The sequence below is a fragment of the Aptenodytes patagonicus genome, chromosome 24 (assembly GCF_965638725.1).
Source record: "Aptenodytes patagonicus chromosome 24, bAptPat1.pri.cur, whole genome shotgun sequence".
Taxonomy (NCBI): domain Eukaryota; kingdom Metazoa; phylum Chordata; class Aves; order Sphenisciformes; family Spheniscidae; genus Aptenodytes; species Aptenodytes patagonicus.
This window is the reverse complement of record NC_134972.1, coordinates 4581713-4606374: the sequence shown is the minus strand read 5'-3', so window position 1 is coordinate 4606374 and position 24662 is coordinate 4581713. Positions and strand designations below refer to the sequence as shown.

General features: G+C 54.5%; 1 protein-coding gene across 1 annotated transcript; it reads left to right on the top strand.

Annotated features, from left to right (window-relative positions):
• The first annotated feature begins 656 nt into the window (after positions 1–656).
• Positions 657–24378, top strand: SFRP1 (secreted frizzled related protein 1). Its single transcript, XM_076358851.1, has 3 exons — positions 657–1191; positions 7616–7693; positions 17766–24378. The coding sequence occupies exons 1-3, from the start codon at positions 657–659 to the stop codon at positions 18086–18088; spliced, it is 936 nt and encodes a 311-aa protein (XP_076214966.1). The 3' UTR covers positions 18089–24378.
• The last annotated feature ends 284 nt before the right edge of the window (positions 24379–24662 follow it).

Below are 24662 nucleotides of genomic sequence, written 5' to 3'. Positions count from 1 at the left end.
CGGCTGCGCAGCGCCGTCGGGACCGCGCCGGGCGCTGTCCCGCAGCCTGCGGAGCCGCCGCGGGACGCGAGCGCCCGCACCGGGCCGCCCCCGGAGCGCGGAGCTCCCGGCCGGCCGCGGAGGCGCGCGCCGTCGGGGCCCGCCCGGGCGGAGCGGGGCGGGGCGGAGCGGGATTGGCTCCCGGGGCCGCTGATTGACACCGGCGGGCGAGCGCGCGGCGGGCGGCGCCGCCCTGATTGGCTGCCGGGGGCTCACAAACCCGCGGCGCGGCGGGGCCAGACCGGGGCCGGGGCGGCAGAGGCAGAGGCAGAGGCAGAGGCAGAGGCAGAGGCAGAGGCAGAGGCAGAGGCAGAGGCAGAGGCAGAGGCAGAGGCAGAGGCAGAGGGGGCGGGCGGGCGGGCGGGCGGCTCGGCGCGGGGCGGCGACGACTGCGGGCGCCCGGCGTCCGACGCGGGGGGGGCTGCCGGCAGCGGGCACCGGGCGGGGGCGGCGGCGGTTCGACGTCCCGGGCAGTGCTGGGGGGCCCCGGGCAGGGCGCAGCAGAGGAGGCCGTCGGTGGGGGCGCGGGGAGGGTCCCCGGGGGCGGCCTCCGGCAGCGGGCGCCCGGCGGGGTGTGGCGGGTGGCGCCGTCGGGGCCGCCGTCGGCGGGCGCAGCGATGGGCAGCGTCCTGGGGCCCCGTGGGGCCGCCCTGCGGGCGCTGGTGTCGCTGGCCGCTGGGCTGCTGGCGTGTGGCGGGGCCAGCGAGTACGACTATGTCAGCTACCAGTCTGACCTGGGCCCCTACCCGGGTGGGCGCTTCTACGCCAAGCCCCACCAGTGCGTGGCCATCCCCGCCGACCTGCGGCTCTGCCACAGCGTGGGCTATGACAAGATGGTGCTGCCCAACCTGCTGGATCACGAGACCATGGCTGAGGTGAAACACCAGGCGAGCAGCTGGGTGCCGCTGCTCAACAAGAACTGCCACATGGGCACCCAGGTCTTCCTCTGCTCCCTCTTTGCCCCTGTCTGCCTGGACCGGCCGGTCTACCCGTGCCGCTGGCTCTGTGAGGCCGTGCGCGACTCCTGCGAGCCCGTCATGCAGTTCTTTGGCTTCTTCTGGCCCGAGATGCTCAAGTGTGACCAGTTCCCCCAGGACGATGTCTGCATTGCCATGACAGCTCCCAACGCCACCGAGGTCTCCAGGCCCAAAGGTAAGGCGTGACCAGTGCCATGGCCCTGCTCGTGGTGCTTTTCTTTGAGCTGATGGGGCAGGTGTTAGCCCAGGAGGGGCTGTGTGGCACTGAAGGGGGTCTTGCGGCAGGAGGAGGCTCACCTGAACTCTGTTTCTCGGCAGCAGTCCTCCTCCAGCCTCTGAGCGCTCTGCAAGCGCTCCTGTCCCAAGGAAGGCAGGATGCCCTGCCAGTTCCTCGCCTCTATCCTGGATCTGAGCCCGGGAGCAGATGGTGCCAGGGCACAGTGGGTGCATGGCTGCTCTGATCCCTGTGCAGGCACCAGGGTCGGGCTCTGGCCCCTGATGGACCAGGGCTCTGACCCTCCTCCAGGTGCTGCACAGCCCTGGTAGCAGTTTCTCTCCCAAGCCTGACTCCTGTGGGGCTGTTCTTGGCAGCAATAGAACACATGGTCCTCCCATGGCAGAAAGCGCTGCCTGACTGGAGTAAATGGTGACAGCAATCCTGATGGGGTACCTAACTTCCCGAGCAGTCCTGGGGCAAGAGGCTGGGCAGCTGGTGGCTGCGTGTGCAGTGAAAATCCAGCCCTGCCGTCTCAGGTGGGGCTGTGTGCTGGCGAGGGGGCAAGAGATTTATCAAGAAATGACTGGGGAAAGTGGATGTGGTTCTTGTTTGTTTCCATTATGTGCGGCAGGTCTGTTTGGTGCCAGACTGGCTTGTTTGTGCAAGTTGCAATGAGTCTGGCTTGTTGCTGAAAACTTTTAAAATAAATCAATGTCCTGGTGTTGCTTCGGCATTCTGCATCGGAGTGCTTTGAAAGGCTGGCAGGAGGAATATTTGTAGAGGGAGAAGGCAGAGGGCTATAAAAGAGTGCAATGCTTTCCTTCGTCCGGAGCTTCATTGAAAGGGATGGGCACTCCCGATTTCATGAGGGGATAGTGCAGGCACTCGGGAGGAGCTCAGGGATGGGGGAGCCATGCGTGGGGCTGAGCGATTCCCGTAGCTTCCATGCTGTGTCTGGAGCTCATCTGGAGGGAAGGTTGCGGCTGCTCACGTGCAGTTACCTTTGCAGACAAAGGCTGTAAGTCGTGCTCGGCTGGGAGCCCTCGTCCAGCCTTCTGGGAACTGTGCAGTGTTATCCCACTCATCCCAGCGGGACTTGTACTTCAGGGAGCCCTTCAGTTATGGGGCAGGAAGGGAGTACATCCTGCAGCAGAGGGGTGACACACTGGGGGTGTCCCCAGGAGCCAGTGTGGGGGCACGCAGAAGGAAGTGGAGAGCGATGGCTTGAGCAGGACGGAACAGTTGCTGCAGGCAGGCAGCCTGCCTGGGGGCAGGCAGTGAGGGACACCTGAGCTCGACACCCGCCGGAGCTGTACAGGCAAACTGTCGTGTCTCAGCAGTGGCAGATTCTGTCGTGTCTCGGTGTGAAGTGTGTACCCGTGCCAGGGGGTGAGGTTTGGCTGCTCTCACTCTCGGGGACCCAGCCTCTCCCTGTGCGGCGCCGACAGCAGCATAGCCACGCTGGCTTCCTTGCCATGGCTTGCACTTACTGATGTGATTGCTGGAGGAAGCTCTTTGTTTTCCAGGAAGGCTCTAAAATCATCTGTCCTATGTGAACCTAGACCTTTGGTCAAGACCGCAGTCATGTCCTGTGTTGCGGGTACAAAGGTTGCTTTTATTCCTGGGGACTTGCAGCCAAGCATGCTCCTGGGGCAGCTGTGTCTGAGCTGCTTGCTATAGAGCTGCCCTTTCCCAGGTCTGAAACAGAGTTTGAGCTGTTTGCTGGTCATTCATTCTAAGAGACATTAGTGACTCAAGACCCGGGAACAGTATTCTAGGTGAGCAGCATCTGCTAAGTTTTCCCTTGTGTAGTTTAACAACTAGCTTTCTGATCACCTTTCAGACCTATCTTGACAGCAGCATTGGGGTGGGACATTACCGCTTTCTTTTGGTGCTGCTAACGTGCCCATCCGCACAATATTTGGACACCATGCTGTCATTCACAGGCATCGCTAAAGTGACCTTATTACAAGAAATTACATCAGCTCAGGTTTAAGTCCTTTGTAGATCTATTGCTGGTCCTGTTTAGCATGCAGAGAGGCCTCATTCTGCACAAACTTTAGGGTGTATTAACTTGTTCTTCAAGTGAACTGTAAATCAGAGCTGGGCGAGTATTGCAAGGAAGTATTGCAGCCACTCAGATAAACTGCTGTCTGCTAAATGACTTCGCAAAACTTATGTCCCAAGCACTTTTAAATGACCAATTTGTTCACAAGGATGTTTACAGAAAGTAAGTCTTTAAAATTGTTGTGCAAATGTGAACTCTATTCAGTATTCAGTGGAAAAGTATAAGCAGCCATCTTCACATCCCCTGGCTGCTTGAAAGTATTTCAAGAGAAACCCTTGCATGTGCTGTAGCTGAGCCCCAGCAGCTCCAGAGGTGCTGGCCAAGCCCCATGAGCCCATCACACCAGCTGGGGCACATACCTGTGAGGGGACGAGCAATCTTGCTAGAAAATGCTTCTTCAAGATGAGAAGGCCAGACCCCCCAGTAATCTGCTGGGCTGGACCTGCTGCCCTTAGGTGTGCCAGCTTTCATGACGTTGATGCTGGTTTGCGGCAGAGGCGTGTGTTCTCCTACGAGTAACCTTTGGTTGGTGAAGCTCTGTGTGCCGCATATACCGTGTGCTGGGACGCTCTTGCCCCAAACAGCTTAGAGTGAACAGGGCAAACGTAAAGTTAATTGTGACCACTGCTGTAATGTAAACCAACACAGCCAGATCTCCTACGCTAATGCTCCTGCTCCCGCACTCTGCAGAAGATCTGTGCATGGCCTGCAGTGATGGCAGGGACCGGACCCAGCGAGGTGTCCAGCGCTTTGTCCGCTGGCACTGCCACCTCGTGCAGATGAGGGGTGTGTCTGGGTGAGCATGCTTGTGCTGCTGTGGTTCAGCCCTTGTCCCTGTGCATGCCAGGTCCTCCCCTCTGCCTGGGGCTCTGCCGCGGGAGACCCTGTCCACAGTTTGTGTGCATCTTCCATGAGCGCCAGCTCCTGGAGCCCCTTTGGTCTTGGGCACTGGGGTGTGTTTCCTGTTGATTCAAAGAGGTTCAGAACCCAGCAGTGTCCCCCCTTTTCTCTGGGCACTAATAAGAACGAGCCCTTTCAGTATTTTTCCCCATTAACACCTTGAAATTGGAATTTGTTTCTGCCTCTCAAAGAGCTGACCTGCTGAATTCCTTTCTCCTTAAGCATGAGGCGGTAAAGCCTGCAGGCCCACAGGATGCATCAGGGGAGTTGCTGATTAATATAGCATTACACATTCCTTCTCCTGCCCCTGGAGTAAGCTGGCTCTAAAGCCAGGCATTAGAAAATGGTCAGCAGGGAAAAAGTGAGCTGGAAGCAGGCTAAGGTTGTGCTTGGAGTAGAGCTGTCAACTGCAGAAGACGGGCCCCAGCCAAACTGCAGTAGGCTAGGAGGCAGGAGGCTGTGCCTGATACTGCGAGCTGTGGCGGGCAGCCGTGTGCCGGCATGGCTGCCTCTGGGCTGCTGCAGTGGGGACTGCCTGAGGCGGGAGGACCCGAATCGTGGCTGGGCTTCTTCTTGGCTCCATCAGCCTGGGATAATGTGGGAAGGGGAAAGTGAAGTCCTGGGCAGTGCTGTGGGCTGGAAGACACTGGCCATGGTGCCTCAGGAGGGGTGTGAGGGCAGGCAGTTTCGGGATAGCTGTGGCTCCACGAAACAGCAGTTTTCCTGGGGCGCAGAGCTGTGCGGGAGCTGGTTGGCCCCCTGGCGTTCGTGTTCCTGACCTTGGTGTGATGGGGTGTCCCTTGGGGAGAGGAGCATTTCTCTTCCCCTTGGCACAAGACAGCGTCCCCTGGCAGCCCTACAAGCACATCCAAACTGCGATGGGGCTGCAGGAGGCAGGGCTGGAGGATGGTTCCCTCATGTGGAGCTGCCTGGCGCACAGCTGGGGTGAGCACTGGGTGCCTGCTGCCACTCGCGAGGCCATGGGGGTCCTCCTGGCACGGGGTGGCATGCCAGGGGCTTAGCCCTGGTGCAGGGATGCGTCAGCCTGGCAGTGGGATGTGTGCGCGGGTGAGGCTGCTGCTCGCGCTGCGTTGGACGGCTGGCAGCACTCGCCCTGCCTGGGGCATCAGCAGAGCCACAGGGAAGTTCTTCTCCGTGGCGAGAGGAGCATTGGCAGGACGCGCTTGCAGCGTGGCTGGCAGACGTGTGCTGTGTCACCGATAGGAAGGGGGACGGATGTGCTGCTCCGTGGAAGGAGCTACCCAGCGTGGCTGCAGTGGCTCCAGCCCACGCGCGATGGCTGCTGGCTCCGGGCCCTTGCTGTAGCAAGGTGGGGGTCCCTGCCATCCTGGGTGTACCATAGCATTCCCAGGGGCTGCCATAGCGCAGCTAAAACAAAGCTTGTGTTTTCACCAGGGAACAATGAGTCTTATTTTCCTTTTTTTTTTTTCTTTGGTTGTCTGGAAAGCTCATAGGGTGGACGCAGAGGTGGCTTTCATGTTGTTTGTCTGGCCTGTGTAGGCTTGGCCAGTCTCCTAGCGTGCACTTTAGCTGCTGAGGCACATTGAAGTGCTTTGCACACAGGAACGTGCGGAGATGAGCTAATGCATGGCAGGTACCCCCTCTTGTTCCTGGGGGTGGTCCCCACCACGGTAACTAACTTTTGCACTGCAGCAGAGACAGCCTGCTGGGGCTGTCACTCTCCCGCCAGCATCCCCTTTCCCTTGTCATGAGCTCATTGAATGTGCAGCCTGGATGGAAATACTCTGACTGCTGATTTTAAAAATAAAGTGTTGGGGATGTCATCATGTCCCTAAAGGCTGGCTTCTGCCTGTGCCACTCTAAGATAGTAAAAGTGGCAATTGCATGTGAGGATTTTGGAAGTTACCCAGGTGATGGGCGGCTCTCACAGGTAGTGAGGTACCAGGAGTGGGACTGTTAAGTCAGCTGTTGGGTGCTGCGAAGGTTGCCTTGTGACTTGCACATCGAGGTGATTGGAAGGCCAGTTGCTCTCCATGTGTGATTAATAAAGACATGGTGCATGACCCCAGGAATTAGCATTTGGCACAGAACACATTTGGGGGGGCGAGAGGGGAAGAACAAGCCACAGAAAACAAATGTCTTGCCTGAAACCCCGTGGGGCATCTGTGACTGAGGAGACTCAACTCTGTGGTTGGTGCGGGTCGCGGCCGTGCCTCCCTCGCCAGCCAGTCTGGCTCTGCACCCCTCTTGCTGGAGACCTCTGTTTTTTCTGTCCAGCAATGCTGCGGGTTTTGTTGGCCTGGCTGAGGGCTGGAAGGGGGTGAGTGCTCCGTCTGCACGCAGGGACCGGCAGATGTTTTGCTGCAGCGCTGTCCCCGAGAATAACTCCCTTGTGTGGGAAAGAGCCCTCCGTTCTGCTGGGCCAGGAACAGAAGCAGCATCTCCCAGCTCAATAAATTCATCCGCCAGTAGCACAAATCTGCGTCTGTGCTGCTGGGTGGTCTCTGCTCTGGCTGGAGACGGCAACCTGGAAACAGATTTTTATTCTCTGGGTGAAGTGAGCTTTCCTCCCAGGATGGGTCCTGGTGAAATATCCTGGGCTGGCATTTCCCAAGAGGAGGATGTCGGCCGCCGCCAGCAGCTGGTGAGCAGAGCTGACTTTTCTCTGCTGGAGCTGCGAGGCTGCCCTGCAGGCCTGCAGGGTGTAGCCGGGCCGAAAACAAAAAAGAGAAGACGTCTGATCTCGGGGTCATGCTGGAGGGGCTCCTGGAGGGGGGACGGCGCATGTGAGAGATTTGCGGGTCCATTACCGACCAGTGCCGCTCTGGGGCAGGGAAGAAGGTGAGGGGCTTGCTGTGTGATGCCTGGGCAGCCTGTGGGGTGGTCCCTGGCACCGAGGGGGAACCTGCGCTGAGCTGGACTGTGCCAGTCCTGAACTCCCCCTGCCTGGCTCTGGGGCGGCTCCTGGTTGGGGCAGCCCCTTGGCGCATGAGCTGTCCCTGGGCACCATCCTCCTGCTGTGCTGGGGTTTGGGCCTTGGCATGCCGCAGGGAGGGAATGTCAGCAGGCTGTGGGCCATGCCCCGCGATGAGTGGCTCACCTCAGCTGAGTGCCTGGCCCTGAAAACCCCTCTCCTTGCCAGCACTGTCCTCCTGCTCTTGGCAGCTGCCTGCCCCTGCCCGTGCCTGGTCTTGGGGCTGCTGGCAGCACTGGAGCAGGGCTGGCAGGAGGCTGCTTATGGCCAGCGCTGCCCTGTGAGCTGGTGGATGGCTCCTGACCCCCGTCAGGGTGTCAGCCCACAGGGCTGGGACCCCATGGCAGGGTGCCTGGGTGCATGACCCACTTGAGGGCAGTGATCTGACAGCATGGGCAGCCCAGCTCTGTGGTGCTTCTTGAGCTGGCTCCTCACCACCTCTTCTCTCCTCTTGCCAGGAACGACTGTGTGTCCCCCGTGTGACAACGAGATGAAGTCGGAGGCCATCGTGGAGCACCTGTGTGCCAGCGAGTTTGGTAAGGAGGAGCGCTGAGGGCATGGGGAGGCTTTTCTGGGGGCGCAGGGCAGCGTAGCTCCTGTGTGGGCCGGATCCTGGACCACTGTGTTTCCCTGCCCGCCCTGAGAGCGGTGCGGCCAGTGGTGCGGCTGGTGTGGCTGCGTTGCCTGCGGGCAGCCACAGTCCTTCCCTGAGGCGAGCGTGCCTCTAGATGTCAGTGTTGGCACGCAGAGGCCCGTGGCGGGACAGGACCGGACTGGATGTGTCTGGGACGTGTCCAGCTCCTGCAGCCGAGCACACCCGGGGACCGGGACAGCGGGGTCCTGGTGTCAGTGCCTGTGCTCCTGCATCTCCCTGGCTGCAGTGCTGAGCATCTCTCCTGCCCCACCCGGCGAAACGCCATGCAGGATGAGGTTCCCAAGCACGGGATCACCCGCTGAAGCAGCGATGCTGCAGGCTGCGAGGCCCTGCTGCTGCTGTCAGCCCAGCTGCGAGCAGAGAACCAGATGGTGTTGGTCTTGAGTCTGGGGGTGGGACAGAAGTGGCAGTGCCTGTTCTTTGGTGAACTTGGTGCGGTTTGTAACTGAACCTTGGTGTTCCCGTGTTCTTGTGTGCTTGCAGGAATGATGCGTAAGATGGACCCTTATTCTGCTTGCAATCATGAAGGAGCAAACCAGCTTCTTCCTTCCCCCAGATTGCTTGTACCGCTGGGTTTCTTTTTACCAAAGTTATGCTGCTCTTGTCAAGTCTAGGTGTAAAAACCCAAAGCCAGTCCTTGTCTAGCTAGGGCCAAGCAGTGAGCTTAAGAAATGCAGAGCTACTTGAAAGCTGTGTCCTAAATATGTTATGGCTGAGTAAGTGAGTAAGACAATCATAGGTAAACAGAACTTCATTTAAAAAAAAAAAAAAGTATTGCAGGGAAAAATATTAGCTTTCTCAGATCAAACCTGGAATTAACTGGTTTTGACATCCTTGCTGGTGTATGTAACTTTCCCGGAAGGTTATTAAAGGCATATTGAACAAGGTGTGCATTCCTCGGGGATTAGCACTTGAATGTGCCCTGTGCCAGAGCGCACTATGCTCTGCATGTTGGCGTATTACCCTTTCTGCTGGAAATGAATTCTCAACTCTCCTGCAGATTTGGTATGCCAAAAGTCCTAAGTTCAGCACAGACTTTTTCTAACAGGGAAAAGCATCACACAGGAGCACCCGTGTGATAGTTTCCCAGGAATGCGTGTACTTCGAGCTGGGTTGGGTAACAGACGCATGAATTCGGCGTGGCAGCCTGGCTGGGGAGTGGGATGTGCTGTTCACCCGACTGTTGGGCTGAGAGCTTGGAGGTTGGTGAGCTGGAGCACTCTGATCTCTGCCCTGGGCAGGCATGAGATGAGAGGTGAATAGGAGGTGCCCCTGCCCCACTGCATCTGTGGGGAGAGACTGGAGGGAGCTTCCCAGCTGGCGTGGAGGGAGCATGTGGCCTCTGGGACCAGCGCGCCTGGTTTGGGCAGGGGCTGTGTGTCTGGGTTTGTGGTGACACAGAGGCATCACCCCAGTCCAGGGGCTCTGGGCTTGGGGACCTCTATCCTGGAGGAGGAGCGAGGGGTGCTGGCTGGGTGGCAGTGGCAGCTCCGTTGTCGGTGGGTCGCTGCGATACCTGTTGCTTCCCCGGAGGCGCGCAAGGAGCAAACTGAGGTGGCATCCTGCTGGTGGGCAAGTGCTGGGAAGGGAAATACAAGTTTAACCGCATGCTTGTCATCAGCCTCTGCTGCTAAATATCCTCCCCATGCTCTGGGACAGTTACACAACAGGGAGCAGAGGCCAAAACAGAAGTATTCACAGCCTCAGTGGAGCGGCTTGAGACATTGACTTGCCCACAGAGTAAGTTGGTTATTGGGAAATTTTGTGGTGACAGTGTCCAGAGGATGGAAATACTTCTTGGCAGGCCGCCCTCTGGGTAGGGCTGGGGCAAGTGGCCAGATATAGTGTTACCGTGCACCGTGAGCAGCAGAGGAGCAGCAAGTAGAGGAGACCTTCAGCCCCTGTGCCTACACCCAGTCAATCCAAAACGGCTGTGAAGGTTTTCACAGAAGCCTTCCTCCTGCTGTGGTTCGGGGTGGTGGGGATGGGTCCCTGTTCCCAGGCCAGCTGTGATGGATCCCAGTACGGAGGGAGAGAAATGGGAGCCAGCTCCACAGGCTTGGCTCGCCGGGAGAAGCTCTGCTCTCTGCTGTGTTGGGGAGCTCAGTGGTGTCACTGAGTGCCCTATGCCCACATTCACGTGACAGCAGCTTGTGCAGACAAATGCGGCTAGATTTGAACCGGCTCGTGTGAGCCCTTGGGATCGCTTTAGTCGTAATGTCAGGTATCGCAGCTGCATCGGTGCACCCACCTGACTCCCCCAGATCACCATGTTTCTCCAGCTTTGTATAAAGTCATTTGTTTTCTCTGCCAAAGCAGAGTCTGATGTTTTTTCTGACCATTGCAAGGACTTTGGGATCATTCTTTGTTCTGTGGATCAGCACAACTCCAACATGTAACTTTATTTTTTAAACATGTCAGGGCTCTTGCTGATGCTGAGGTTGCTCCCATTCCTCCTCCTTCCCACTCCTGCTCTCTTTTTTTTTTGTCTCAGAAAGAGGTTTTTCATTTGAAAATGAGATGACTTCCCTACTGTAGAGAAGTCCAAAGGCAGCTGAGCAGGACACAGCTGATGTCTGCTGCATGTGAACAATCATTCTGTCTTCACACTGGAAAGCTGGTTGTGTCTTGGATATACTTTTGTTCCCCTGCTCCTCCAGTCCACCAGACTCAATCGTGGTGGGAAGCTCACTTGCATGGGTTTTCAGTGGTGTAGGTTTCATGCAGTTGCATTTGGTGTTTTCTTTCTTCTGTCACTGTGTTTTTCCTCCCCATCCAGGAGGGTCCTGGGTGCACGTAGCGCTGCCTCCAGATGTGCCCAGTCTGTAGCCAGCTGGGGAGCCAGAGCAAGGGAAGAGATGAGATGCAGGCCTTACCTGTTCCCTGCAAGGGAGGGCAGTGCAGGGTGCTCCTGGGGATGTCCCAGCTGTGGAGAGGAGCCAGCAGAGGAGGCATCGACTTCAGGAAGTTTTCTCAAAGCACAGTGCGTGGCCTTTGGATCTTTGTTTAGTCTTGGGTGTTATTGTCATGGGGCAATTTCTCAAGGAGAGCTGTTTATCTGGCACTAAAATAAACTCCCAGCCCTTCAGACTGAGATTTCTCATGCACATCCACCAAGGTAAACACTGGCAGATGACAGGTTACAGATCCTCATCAAAGCAGACACGTACAATAAATGTTTAAACTAACGGGTGCTGCACAGGGCAGCTGTTGGTGGGTCCTGCACTGATTCCCTCAGTAGCGTTACCGCGGGTTTCACTTACACTCCAGTGGCTTGTTACAGACAAGACACTTTGCCCACCACTGGTGTGCGGCCGTGCCAGGGTGGGAGGTGGCTGTGTAACAGCCCTGGGAGCGATGTCGGTCTCAAGGACAGCAAAGGAAGAGAGCTGCATCCAGCTGTGAACACAGGAAGACTGTAAAGAAAAGGGACCTTTCTTCCCTGGGCCAGGAGAGGGCCTTGGACAAGACCTTGGGGCTTGGAGGGGTGCCAGGAGACTGCCAGCCTCGTGGGCCAGCAGGACTCTAGGTTTGCATTCGTTTGAGCAGCAGTGAACGTGGGCTCCTGGGTGCTGGTTTGGGGCAGCTCTGCTCCCTGCTGGGCTGCCAGCAGCTTGGCAGCTCCCCCAAGAGCAGGATGGCTCTGGGCTGGCAGCATGTCTTGCTGTCCACATGGCTCTGGCTGGGGCTTGCTGTGCAATAGCCACACGGTGGGAGCGATGTGCATGCTCCCGTACCCCCGGCAAAGCGTTTGGCACTGTCTGCCTGCTGCTGTGGCCGTCCTGCCTGTAGGTGGAGGGGACCTGGGTTGGCACTGCTGGAGGCACTTGGAGATTAGCTTCTCCTTTATTTCAGCAGCCTGCAGGAGCTGCCTCCTCTTCTCCACCCTAGCTCTCTCCTTGGAAGCACCAGCCAAGTGCCTCCAGGAAAGGGGAAATGTTTTTGATCCAGCATCTCTGCGTGCAGCTCCCAGCATTGTATCTGGTTTGCTGCTCAGTTACTTGCCGTAGCAGCAGTCCCCTGTCCCTGCAGTATGCAGCAAGGTCCTGTTGCACCTCTGGCTGTGTTTGAGTGCTGCTCCACATCTGCCTGCCTGGGTGCCAAGGCTGGGAGCAGGCAGCAGAAGCATCGCCCATGGCTTGGAGCGGGGCTGTGGGAGTGCAGAGCAGAGGGTGTCAGTGAGTGGCGCAGGGACCCTTGCCTGGGGCACAGACCAGCCCTGGGGGCTGGGCCAGGTATGTGTGGCCTAATTGCAGTTTAGATTTTGGTGCAGCTCTGGTGTGCTGGGGGCAGCGATGGATGCATGATGAAGTGTGAGACTGCCCTCCTGTGCCCCTGCAGCCGCCTCCCCCAGTCTCCCTGGGCTGCAGCCAGGGTTTGTTTCTTACTCCTTGTGCAGGCTGGCCTGGCTCTGGAGTTCATTCCTCTCTCTGTTTCTTTTGGTGATTTTATTTATTGTTTCTGCCCTTTCTCTGGGGTCTGAGGGGATCCTGCTGAATGGGCTCTCGCTGCACTAGAGACTGCAGTACAATCAATACATGCTGTTTATTTTTTCCTGTGACTGACAGCTCCTTGCCTGCAGCCTTCTCCTGTTACAGCCCTAATGTGTCTTCTGGCAGATTTCCTCCTTCTGAGTGATTTCTAAAGGAAGGAGCAATGAGGCTGAAGGAACAGCAGAGCTTTCCCTTCTCTCACGTTCTCTTCCCTGCCCCTGAGGTGCTGGAGTGGGGCCCCTGCCTGTGCAGGCAGGAGAACAGTAGACAGTGTCCCGGCCCCAGGCTCCTGCGGGCTGAAAAAGAGGGGTTGGAGGTGCCTGTGGGGCACAGTCATGGTGGGTGCGTGGTGGTGGACAGTGAGCAGGGTGCAGGGGCTCGTGCATCTCAGCCTGTGGCCGCCGCTGGTACAGTGCAGTCGTCGGAGACGCAGAGAGGGCGCCTGAGCCCTGGTGCTGGTGTTGGGGAAGGAGCGTGCTTTGCTCTCAGGGGGCACTAATGTGGTGCTCCCAGTTTGCCTGGGAGACTGGGTTTCCTCTTTCCCCACACTGGGGGTGGGACTGGGAAGCTGGAGCTGTAGGGACATTGATAAGAATTGTTTCAAGTGATGAAAAGCAAGTTGTGCTTTGTCAGGCTGGACCCCAACCAGATCTGCGGGGCCTTTGCTGCTCTTGGAGGTGCTGCTGCCAAGAGTAATTTCACTCCAAGTGAGCAAAAACTTTCATATGCCTTGTTTCATATTAGTAGAAGTAAAAGAAGACATTTTTACATCTCCAGCACTCCCTACTCTCTCTGCATTAGAGATAGCAGAGCTATGCTACCATCTGATACAAGCTGTTTGTACTTGGGACCAAATTCGTGGCTTGGTCTAATGGGGGTGCATCACCCTGGGCTGGGGTCTGACCTTCTGCTAATGGGAGCTGTGGCTGGTGATGGGGCAGCTGCGCATCCAGAGCTGCCGCTGTCTCTCTCGCGTGTCCTCCCTGGGCATCCCGGGGTCGGAGCAATCCGGGGGAAGTGCAAGGCAGTTTGGGGCCGCAGGAGAGGAGGACCTTGGAGGGGATGAGGCTGCCCATGCTGGCCTTCTCTTCTCAATTCCAATGGTCACTGGTGGCGTGGTTCTGCTGCATGACGCCTTGGGAGAAGGAAGGGCTGGTTGATGCTGCAGTGTTGCGTTGGGAGCAAGGACGCTGGGGGAAAACTGGTCATAGCTGCTGGCTGGTGCATGCAGGCTCTTTGCAGGCATCTCTGCGCTGTTCAGTGACAGTGCATCTATGTCTAATTCTTGCACTGGCAGCTTGCTGTGGCAGGGTCTGGTGAGAGGGTCCGTGCCTGTGCTGGGCTTTTGGTGCCGGCTCTCCCAGCCGTGGCAAAGTGCTGGCGAGTGGCTCGTGCCTGGGCAGACATCAGCTTCTTGACGCTGGGGCTAAGCAAGGGCAAGTGTGGGTTTAGTGCGCCGGGAGGATTTCTGCTGCTGTAAACACAACATGGCTGAGAGCTGTCGAGTGCTAAATTAAATCCTGAAATCTGCCTTTGTTGTGTTTTGTTTTTTCCCTCCCAGCTTGAGTAATGCTTTCACTTCTGTGTTTTCTGGGAAGAGCCTTTGAAGTGGGCAACTGGACGCTGGCTTGCACTAGAAGTCTCCTGCCATGACTCTCTGGCTAGCCGATGTACTGGCTGTGCTCACAGGGAGGATGTTTTGGGACCATGTATGGCACGAAAGTAAAACCTCTCCCTGTACCGTGCAGGAGTCCCCCTTTGCCCTGAGCACCATCAGCCACATGGCCCCAGGGTGTGCTCGCTGCCAGAGGGGAGTGGAGGGGAGAGCATCCTGCTTGGCCAGTCCTGCATGGCCAGGAGGGTCGTCCCTATCCCCGTCTCTGCGGGTATGGATGTCCCAGAAGGGTGTGCAGCATCCCTGGGGATGCTGCTTACCTCCCGCTGTGGCACCCAAGGGCTGCAGTCCTGGCACAGTGCTGTGCCAGATCCGGCACTGCATCTCAGCAGTGCTGGTGATGTCGCAAGCAGAGCTGAGACAATGCCTGGCTGGAAAGGGCTTTCCTGGTTTTATGGGTGGTCCTAGCTGCAGCTGGCCACCAGCGCTGCTGGGACAGCAGAGAATGGGGCTCCTCTGCCATCGCCTCTCTCGTGGTATGGCTGGGAGTCAGCTCCTGGTCCTGTCAGTGCTCCTGTTCACAGGAAAGTTCATGGTCTCTCCGCAGCCCTGGAGGCTGCCGTCTGTCTATGGGTGCTCATAGCCTTTCTGTGTGAGCACGTCAGCCAGCATCTTCAGGAACATGGTGGACACTTCGATTAACAGGAGCTTGGGTGAAAGTGGGAGGTGTTGAGTGTGTTGGGTGAGGAGATGTGATTGCAATTTAGTGAGGGAGCATGGGTTTCCTAAGAGGTTGTGCTGGAACGTGTGTGTATCACGTGAGAGCAAAGGGGAACACGGGCTTGTGGCTGGTGTGCTTCCTCTGCAGCGATGCAGAGCCGCTGCAGCATGCGGGGTGGTGTGGGTTGATGCTGCAGCCGATGCCACGGCTGATGCTGCGGCAGTCCTGTGGCTGTGGTGCAGGCAGGCTGCAGCTGCTCGGCTGGGAAGGCTGCACAAGCTTGCGTGCTGTGAATAACCCTCCAGGTCTCTTCCTGGGGTCAGCTCCTTCCTGGCAGCGATGGCTGAAGATTTAGTCTGTGCAAGCAAGCGCGTCCTGGGCTCTCGGAGGCAATTTCAGCTCTTCTCTCGCTCGGCGCTGAGACAGATTTGGTGTGGCGCGGGGGGAGTGGAAAGGCCAGGGCTCCCAGGGAGGAAGCTGTTTACTTTGGCAACTCAGTCGGATCCTGGAGCCAAGACTCAATCCGTCCCACTCGAGCCTTTCCCCCGCTGCCTGCCCGCTGCTGGGGCGGAGGTGTTCCTGGGGCTGGGGGGATGCCAGGTGAGCTGCAGCAGCGGCGAGTTGCATGATGGTCCCCCCTGTGAAATCCTTTATGTTTTAGGAAAGCCACAAGCCAAGGGGCTGCCTCCCACTGTGTGGTGTTGTGCTCTCAAGAGCTGGGTGTGCAGCCAGGAACGAACGTGCCCTCAGGCGCTGCTTTTCTGATGTGCGTGGAAAATGCCAGAGCTGCGTGTCCGGCCCCGCTGCTGTAAAACATGCCTTTTGTGCCCAGGAGTCTCACCCAGAAAGCGGGTCTGACCTTAAGTAATGCAGCCCAAGTAGAGGAGCAAGGGGGGACTGGGGAGCCAGGTCACTGGCAGAGGTGTGAAAACTGAGCAGTGATTATAATGCCTTTTTTTTTTGCTCGTGTGACTGCATAGTCCACAGCAAGGCGGGCAAAACTTGGTAGTCCTTGAGCCAGGCTGCATTTTACCTGGGTAGCACTGCAAACTCCCTTTGCTGATGACAAGAAGGGCATCATTGCTGGGAAGAGCAGAGTCCTACACAAACTATTTGCACCCCTGGTCAGCCTCCTCGTTGGTCCTCCTTGGCGTTATCTGATCCTGGCTCTGTGCACTGCTTTGCACGAGTGAGGTTTGGATGAGTTTTTAGTTCACGTCTGGATTTATGGTTCACCTGGGCAGCTCCCATGCTCCCTGAACCTGCATCGCTGGCTTGCAAACAGATAACTGCTGCTGTGCAGGGAAGGGAGCAGCTGTGAGCTCCCACGGCACAGAATTACCAGACCCTCTGTCTTCCATAGACTACGATACTTGGAGTAGAACAGCACCTCCACTAGCTGCTAGATTGTTTTCTTCCTCTAGCAACAAGGATCTAAACTTGCAGCGAACACAGCAAAGCAATTTGCAAATAAGGCATTTTGAAAAGTCTCTTATTACCATTCCTCCTGCACTGGCAACCACTGTGCTTAGTGCAAGAGTTCAAAGTCAGAACGGATAAAGAAATTGAGGTTCACATTGAGGGATGCTGCTGCTGCTGCCCAGTTAATGCCATGGAGCTTAGAGCTGCCTGAAAACTACTTGCTTCATTTTCCAGATTTGTTGCAAATTGATCTGGTTCAGCGTCTTTAGCTCCTTAAAGCTTGAGTCTCTTTAGGTCCTTAAACATCCTGAATTTGGAAAACAGATGGAATTAAAATTTCACTTAGGTTTCCAGTCCTGGATTACTTTCTTGTACAGTAACAGTATAACACGACAGGGCTCTTGGCAAACACAGCAGGAGTTTTTGGCACATGGGCAGATAAATACCATTACTCCTGTTGCCAGTGCAGTGGCTGGGAGCATGAGGGTAATACAGAGACTGTGCTGCCTTCTCAGGATTGTCATCGCTCTGTCCTGCTGCCATTTGTGTCTGGAACGGTGAGCAGAGCTGCCATCCAGAAAGCAACGTGTGTTCATTGCTACAAGTTCCAGCAGAGCAAGACTTCAAGGAATGATGCTGCGGGGACCCGTCTCCCTGCCAGAGCCAGCGGCTTCTGCATGCCGTCTGCTGCACAGGCTCTGAGAGTCAAATGAGAAGGGACAGCAGACAATTAATCACCTATCCGAGCACTATTTATCTGCAGCTCTGAAGTAAACTCCCAAATGATGGAAATATGTTAGTAATTTTTGGCCATATGTGCTTTTCCCCCAAAATGAGGCAGAGCCAAATGGCACAGAAGTGATACTTTAATGTACAACATATTTTCATAATTTTTCCCATGTATACTAAATTCCTCTTCATGGTCGTGGCAAAGGAACTTTTTTTTTTTTTTTTTTTTTTTATTCGGGTTGTGATTAACTCGGGAAAATGCTGAACCCAAAGAGGAAAATATTTTCCTTGGAAGTTGTATTAACTCCCCTTCTCCTGGGGAAGGTGCAGGCGTGTGGCAGCTCCATGTGGGTCTGCCTCCTGTGCGTGGGTCCCGTAGACACGGCTGTTTGTCAGGGGGCTTCACTGCTCGAATGTAGAGATGTTCAGTGCTCTTGTTTCACAGGCACGTGAGGGCCAGGGGTGACTGCAAACAAATGCTTGAGAAGCCAAGCTGACCTTTTAAATAGCCCTTTCAAGAGTCTCTTCATGCGTCTAGAGCAGGGAAATCACCTTGTTTACTCAGCTAACGTTTTGCTAGCAAAGAGCATATCGCTGGCTGAACAAGTCTCCCTCTCAAATAAAAAGCGCCTGGCGTGCTTTGCTGGGGGGAAGGGAAACAGAGATGTCAGTGTTTTACCTTGATGCTCTCCCGGGTGCGGGGATGGCTCCGCTTCAGGTGCAAGGGTTTTCGTGTCACGGTCAGTGGGACAAATCATTGCCAGGACGATGCCGCAGAGAGGGGAGCATGGGGATGCAGAAGCGGTGCGGAGCGGGTCGCTGGGCATCTGCAGCTGGGCAGAGTGCTGCTGCTGTCCTGGGGCAGGGGTGCTGGTGCACCCTTGCCCCCAGCCTCACTTAGCAAAGGCTTTGTGCCGGCGAAGGCTGCTCAGGAGTCGTTTTGTTTTTCCCCTCTCTCTGGCTTGTTTTTCAGCTCTTAAGATGACCATAAAGGAAGTGAAGAAGGAGAACGGGGACAAGATGATTGTCCCGCGGAAGAGGAAGGCGCTGAAGCTGGGGCCCATCCGGAAGAAGAATCTGAAGAAGCTGGTGCTGTTCCTGAAGAACGGGGCCGACTGCCCCTGCCATCAGCTGGACAACCTCGGCCACTACTTCCTCATCATGGGCCGCCAGGTGAAGACGCAGTACCTGCTGACAGCCATCTACAAGTGGGACAAGAAGAACAAAGAGTTCAAGAAGTTCATGAAGAAGATGAAGTCTCCCGACTGCCCAACATTTCCGTCCGTCTTCAAGTGATGCGGTGGGTGGTGGGAGAGCCGTCGCCTGGACCTCGCGCAGCCCGGCACAGCAGCTCAGCCTCGCTCCTCTGCAGCGGGGATGCTGGAGCTGAGCCCTCCTGCTCCTCCCTTGTGCTCCTCAGAGCTTCCCTTGCTGATCCCAGCCCTCCCACCTCCCCGCTGCTGGCATTTTCCTGATCGCCCAGGCATGCAAGTGTGACGTGTGTGCACCAAACAGTCGCTGAGGTCACACGCGATTTACATCCACAATATCCAAAGACCTAGTGCTGTACAGATATGTACATTCATTTAAATAGCAGCTATCAGGTAAAAAGGGCTAGTGGAGGGGTGTGAAGTTCCGTCAAGAGATTACACGATTGCAGAAAGGACCCTTGTGACCATGTTACTGCCATCTTCATGGCTGCAGGATTGCCCTAAAAAGCTCCTGTTTGAACTAGAGCCGGCCAATTAGAAAAGCATCCCATCTTCATGATAAAAGTTAATAAACGAGTAGTGGAGAACCTGTTACAACCGCTGATAAAACCTCCTAATAGCTAATTGCCCTCACTGTAAAAAAAAATCCCATTGTAGTCTAAACCTGCTTAGTTTAAGCCTTAACCCTGGGGTCCTTGTGATACCTTGATCAGCCGGATTGGGGAGCCCTCCCTTACCAGCATCTCTTGAAATGTGTCACCGGGATGCCTGCCCTGGCCTGTGCTGAGCCGAGCTGTCTGAGCCCCTCGAGCCTGGCACCGTGCTGCTCCTTCTCCAGCCTTTGAGTCCCTTGCAGCCCTGCCCGGTTTGATGGTGCAGCAGCCCCACCGCGGCCGCGGGGCCAGTGGCAGAGGGGGGCTGCCTCCGCCCGTGCCTCTGGCCTCGCACGGACCCCTGGCCACAGCAGTGTTCAGCTGAGTGTCCCCCACCCTCACGCCTCCCATGTCAGCCTTTCGCAGCAGAGTTCTCGTGCACGCATGGCCAGTGCTGCTTGTGCCCAGACACGTAATTCAATTTTAGCCACATGCGAATGCATCCTGTTTGCTGGCCAGCCCAGCAGCCTGGGACTCCCCATTGAGGGAGAGCTCGCGGCCAGCTCTTCCAGCTTGTGTCACTCCCTAACTTTACCAGTGATATTTTTATAGTTTCTTCAGGCTGCTGGCAAAATACCAGATTGCAGAAGGCCGAGAACTGGTCCCTATGGAGCACCACGGGAAATGCATCGTCTCCGTCTTTCCCTCTTTGCAGTCGCTGTGGGACCTATCAGTTTCTAGGTTTTTGTCTGTTTGATGTGTGACAACTTGGCTTTGTATCATTCTGGGTTTTTTTTTTCCTTAATCAAAATGTCATGTTAGTGTGAGGTCAAATAGTTTAGGAAAGACAAAGAATACTGCATCCAAATAATTACATTTATCGACCAAGCTGAAATTCATTATAACGTTAATTGGACAAGTTCTCTTTTCCATAGACCCGTATTGCTCCACATTAATTATACTATCCTGCTTCCATTCAGCGTTCTCATCAATCACGATTTCTCTGAGAAAATGAGTATCTTGTGATCTCAGATAATCCTGTTGTATTGCAGTTAAGTGAAATAACAAATCCTCATTTTTGAGGTTTAAACCAACCCCACTCAAAGCTGGTAAATTAATTATTCTTTAGCTCGGGAGTGCTGTTTATTCCCCACGTGGGGACAGAGCTGCAGACTTGATTGTAGAATTCCGTGAAGAGCCCAAGCGCACTGGGGAATGATGTTTCACAGTTAACAGAGAGATGGATTTAGGAAGCGAACTCTGTAGAAAGTCCCACTAGGTTGTCTTAGACCACCATTTGTAGTAGCGTTGTTTCTTTGATGCAAAATTAATCATTGTAGATAATGTGCTTTATCAGTGAATTAAAGAAATAAATAAACCATAGGCTTTAACATCACAGATTGATGAGGTGAAATGATGGGGAAGGCTGACAAATCCAGCCTTGTCAGAAACAGGTCGTGGCCCAGAGTTGGGACACATTGAGCTGAAAGGCTGATTATCTTGGAGCACCTACAGCAACAGCACCCGGCAAAGCCCCGCAGGGACCGGGGCAGGGGCTGTCCACCCCCACCAGCTTTCCTTCCACAGCCAGGTGGCAACACGGAAGAGGAATTGGTTTTGCGTGAGAGAGAGATGCTTAAACATTTACTTGGGCTGGGGTTTTCATGCTATCGCCCAGGCTGCTGATGGGTGTCCTGTTGGCCACCTTTAGAAACCTGCTGTGTAATGGGCTGTTGATTTACTATTTTAAAAATACATATTTCAGCAGGAAGCATCACATCAAAGAGCAAACCAGTTCACATGTGCTTAGAGCCACTTTCAGCCCCTGGCAGCCTTCACTGCTCAGAAAGCCTGTTTCCCACCAGTGGATCTTGAGCCTGAAAGCCTGGATCCAGAGGCAGGTGGAGTGAACAGGGCGGTGGCCTGTTGTCCTTTGCTCCAGTACAGCGCGTGAAATGATGTACATGAGTTTGTTAATACCGCTGGTGCTTTTTTCTGCAGAAGTAGTTCAGAAAAACTAGTAGCAAGAGAGTGCCCACGAGTCATGTGTTTTGCTCTTTGTAACTGTTTTGCGCGTCATCTCACGGACTTGGCCCAGCCTGCTGGAGAACCTCTGCCTGTAGGTGTTCATGCCAGCGCGCAGCACGGGGATGCGAGGAGCGACGGCCCTGGACTGGGACTCGTGGCAGACGTCGTGCGAGGACTGTGCAATCTTTCAGACTGCATCCCGGGGCTGAAGAAACCCCAGACCTTGGAGCTACCCATGGGAAGAACAAATTATCACTGTAATTACCTACTTAAAGCATAATATAATTGTATGTTACTAGTTGCTCTATCAGTTACGTCAAACACCACTCTGACCCTGTATGTTTGTCCTTAAAAAGCTGATCAGAGCTGCTGAGCAGATTGGCACATCGTATTTCAGACACAGTATTTTGGACATTTCCATGTACCTGGAAAAGTAATTTCACCATTCTCTTGCCAAACTGCTCTGTGATCTGCCAGCCGTTCCTGCGTGGATCCAGTGTGTAGGTTGACTGGTTGTCACTCCACTTCCCTCGTGCTCTCTTGGTATGTGGAGGCTTTTGATAAAAATAACAGCACTAAAAGAAATGCGTTTGATGTAACATCATGTTGTAAGCAGTTAAGGTATCTTTACATTTTGTTTTAATATTATTTTAGATAGTTAATTTAGAAAAGTGTGGCAGATGAGAGTGGACTGCGTTTCTGTTTGGAAGTTTTGAGAAAGAGAAAATGTAAAAGACCAGTTAAAATCGGCACTGTAGAGAACCGCCTTCTCTGGGCAGCAAACAAAAGCATGAGGCTTTTCATTACCGTAGCTGGCATGATTTTTTTATTTCTATGAATATTCTTACACCTTTTAAAGGCTGACAGATGTAACGATTAGCAGTATGAAGGCTAACGCAGCTCTTACTCTAGAAAAGAAATCTGGCATGGAAGCACATCCTAAATGTCTGGAAAAAGGAGCTTTTTCCCTGTCCTGTCACTTCAAGGGGAGCTTGGTTGCAATGAGAAGGTTTGGTGGGTGATACTGTGAAATCGCCACCTCATGGAAAGGTGAAGGTGGAGTCAGTAAGAGAGACATACCGAAACACCAGCGCCGGCACCAGGAGGAGACCCTGGCGCACGCTGATGAGTTTGAAGGAAAATAGGGTCTGGTGTTTGCAGTGTGTATGGCCCGGCCCGCGTGAATGCTCCCTCTGCAGAGGCATGGACATGCACTGCGTGTTTAGGTGACTGCTGCACTGGCAAAGCAGAAGCAGATCCACTTTGAAGAGAAGAGGCTTTAAGAGAAAATGTCCAAGTTTCACACTCCCCAGAATACATCTCTCTCTCCTTTAGGAGACATTAATTAGTTAATAGGTGTTGATGCATTGAGAGCGACAGAACACGTGGATGTCTGCCCAGTGATGTACACTGGCAAGCCTCAATGGACAGGCAGGAGCCAGCCTCAGCTCGGGCTGCGGCTGCTGCCTGGGACCTCTTGAGCTCCCGCCATGGCCACAATGTGCCTTAGTCTGCACGCCGGGGGGCACCGGAGACCCCCCAGTGCCAGTGGGTTTAATTCAGGCCCGCAGTGACAAGCTTGACTCTGCAAAATCGGTGTCAGCTTCCACTTCTCGGATGTGTATAAAAGTTCAGACACTCTGAAAACGTTCAGTGCTCTTGTTTTTTAACCAACAAATTTCAGCAGTGTGTTCACGTTACATTATTTTAGCAGTTGTTGATGTTATGACTTACATTTATTTTCAAGTCTAATAGTGGTTCTGTTTTCTTAATGCTTTTTCTTCCATGTATCAATATTCACTTAACTAAAATTGCTGAATTAATCAATTACAGTGTGATTCCCCTCCTCCCCCTTTTTATAAAGAGATGTTGTTTTCTAATCTGCATTGGTGCTTTTGAGGGTTGCTGCAGAGTGACTGGTTTGAGGATGTGCTGGGGTGAGACCCCAGGAGGCTGTTGGTGGTCCCACAGGGGTGCGCCTGCTGCCCGCTCACAGCAGCGATGCTCTGGGCATGACACTGGTGTCATTTGTCACACAGGTGGTAAGATCGAGACTATTGGCCCTGTTCAGGGAAATCCCCATGCGAGCTTTTTGGCATGTTCTGCTCTTTCATTCAGTTCAGTTGCCTTTTCAGTATAATATGATTTACACAAGGAAACCTTTGGCCATTCAGCCTTTCTCATTATTGTCCTGTTCTCTTTGACTTCATGCCAGTGAAAAGTATTGGGGCTTCACTCTGCCTAAAGTTTCAGTTTATTGAAGGAAGACTGCCATAGCTTTTCAATAATAAGATGTTGGGGCAAAGTCTGGCACTTAACGAGTTCACAAGAGTCCATAGACCCAGTGGTGATGGACAGTGCCCGTGGGTACCCTCCCTATCTGCAGACAACAGGTGACACTGCCAGAGCCTCCCGTGGTCCTGAGCCCAAAACGGCATCCTGCCGTACGCTGGTATGTCCATACAGCTGTAACTTTCAGGACATGGGGAAGGGAAGATGCTTTTCACGGGCCAAGCCCCAAACTCCCCAGTGATCCATCCTTGCTGCGGGAGCCAAGACTGGCAGACTTTGTCTTGTCATGCAGCCTGCCGCTCATCAGATCTCGGAAGCGGTCTGGGGGATGCAAGAGCCACATGGGGCAGGTTGTGCAGGGCTGGGAACAAGGGGAGCCCCACAGTTAAGAACTGTGTTATCGTGCGGAGAGTTGGCACGTGCTGGCTTTCAGCACGTTGCTGTCGCTGCTGCGCGGCTGTGCAGAGTATGGGATCGTGGTGCTGTGAGGTTGCAGTGGCTTTGCTTCTCTGGGTGCACCTGGTGCACTGGATATTTTCAGTGGAGCAGCCAAGAAGGGAGGAAGGCACCTGGATGAGCTGGCGGGGAAGGACTAGGACTGTTGAGTAGCACAGCGAGATGCAGGCTGCCGTGAGCGGGTTGAGGGGAGGCAGGTTCCCACTCTCGCCTAGGGTCCGTGCCGTGCACAGCTTAGGTAAGAGGGAGCTGCGCATCCTTGCCTGAAGGTTGTCTTCCTGAAACAACGTGGGCAGCCTGGGTAGCGAGTAAAGGACAGCTGTGTTCCTAAATGCTTTGGGGCTTGCCATTTTGCTTTACTTTTTGGGAAAGTACTTGGTTCCTGGGCACTGCACCAGAAGGGGAGGCACTGCCAAGCAGGACCAACGTGTGGGAGGACATTGACAGAGGCAGGCAGGGGCAGGAGGGCAGCAAGGGAACGGGTTCACATGGGCGTGGGGAACAGCCCTGCTTCCTCTAACACGTCCAGTCTGTACAAATGCATGAGTGGGTATCAGGAATAAAAGGGGTGGAGGGGCTGTTACGCACTTGGCAGAGCTCTGCTCTGATTTAAGGGCTTTGCTTACCTCATTTACCCTGGAGATGTGAGGAGAACAGCTCAAGCTACATGCAAACTATTTCTTGAAGGGCAAATACTCGAAATATAATCATCGTAGAAGCGCACAGGCCCTGGTAAGGAGCGCTGATGTGTAAGCACCTCAACGCAGGCACAAGCACGCAAGCAGAGCAAGAAGAACTTGCTGTCTGTGGGAACCTCTTGCATGACCACAACGCCTGCTGCAAGCGCTGCTTGCTTCTCTCACTGTATTTTGATGAAGAAATCTATGCTTGATTGTTTTACTTTGTTTTAAACTTGTGGTTGATATAAACACATTATGGCTTCCATTTTCTCTCTTCTGTGATTGGAACAAGAAACCCCTCAATAAAATGCCTTTTTTCTTTGAAAGTTGTTTTTATTATTGCCTTTTCCATATCAATTGCTTTAGTCATTCCATGTGGTGCTGACATCCCAGGGCCCCAGTGCATTGTCTCCTTGTGAAACACAGCGTCTTGCCACTGCTGCCTAGTAAGGGATGATGTAAAAGTTTAAGTCTTAGATCCGCAATGTTGGAGACAGAGAAGTCTATTGTCAAATTACTACTGCTGGATTACAGTATTTTATCTGCATAGTTGTTTCCCGCTAAATATCCCTGTTGTACACCAACTAGCTGAAGCTATTTTAGCTTACAC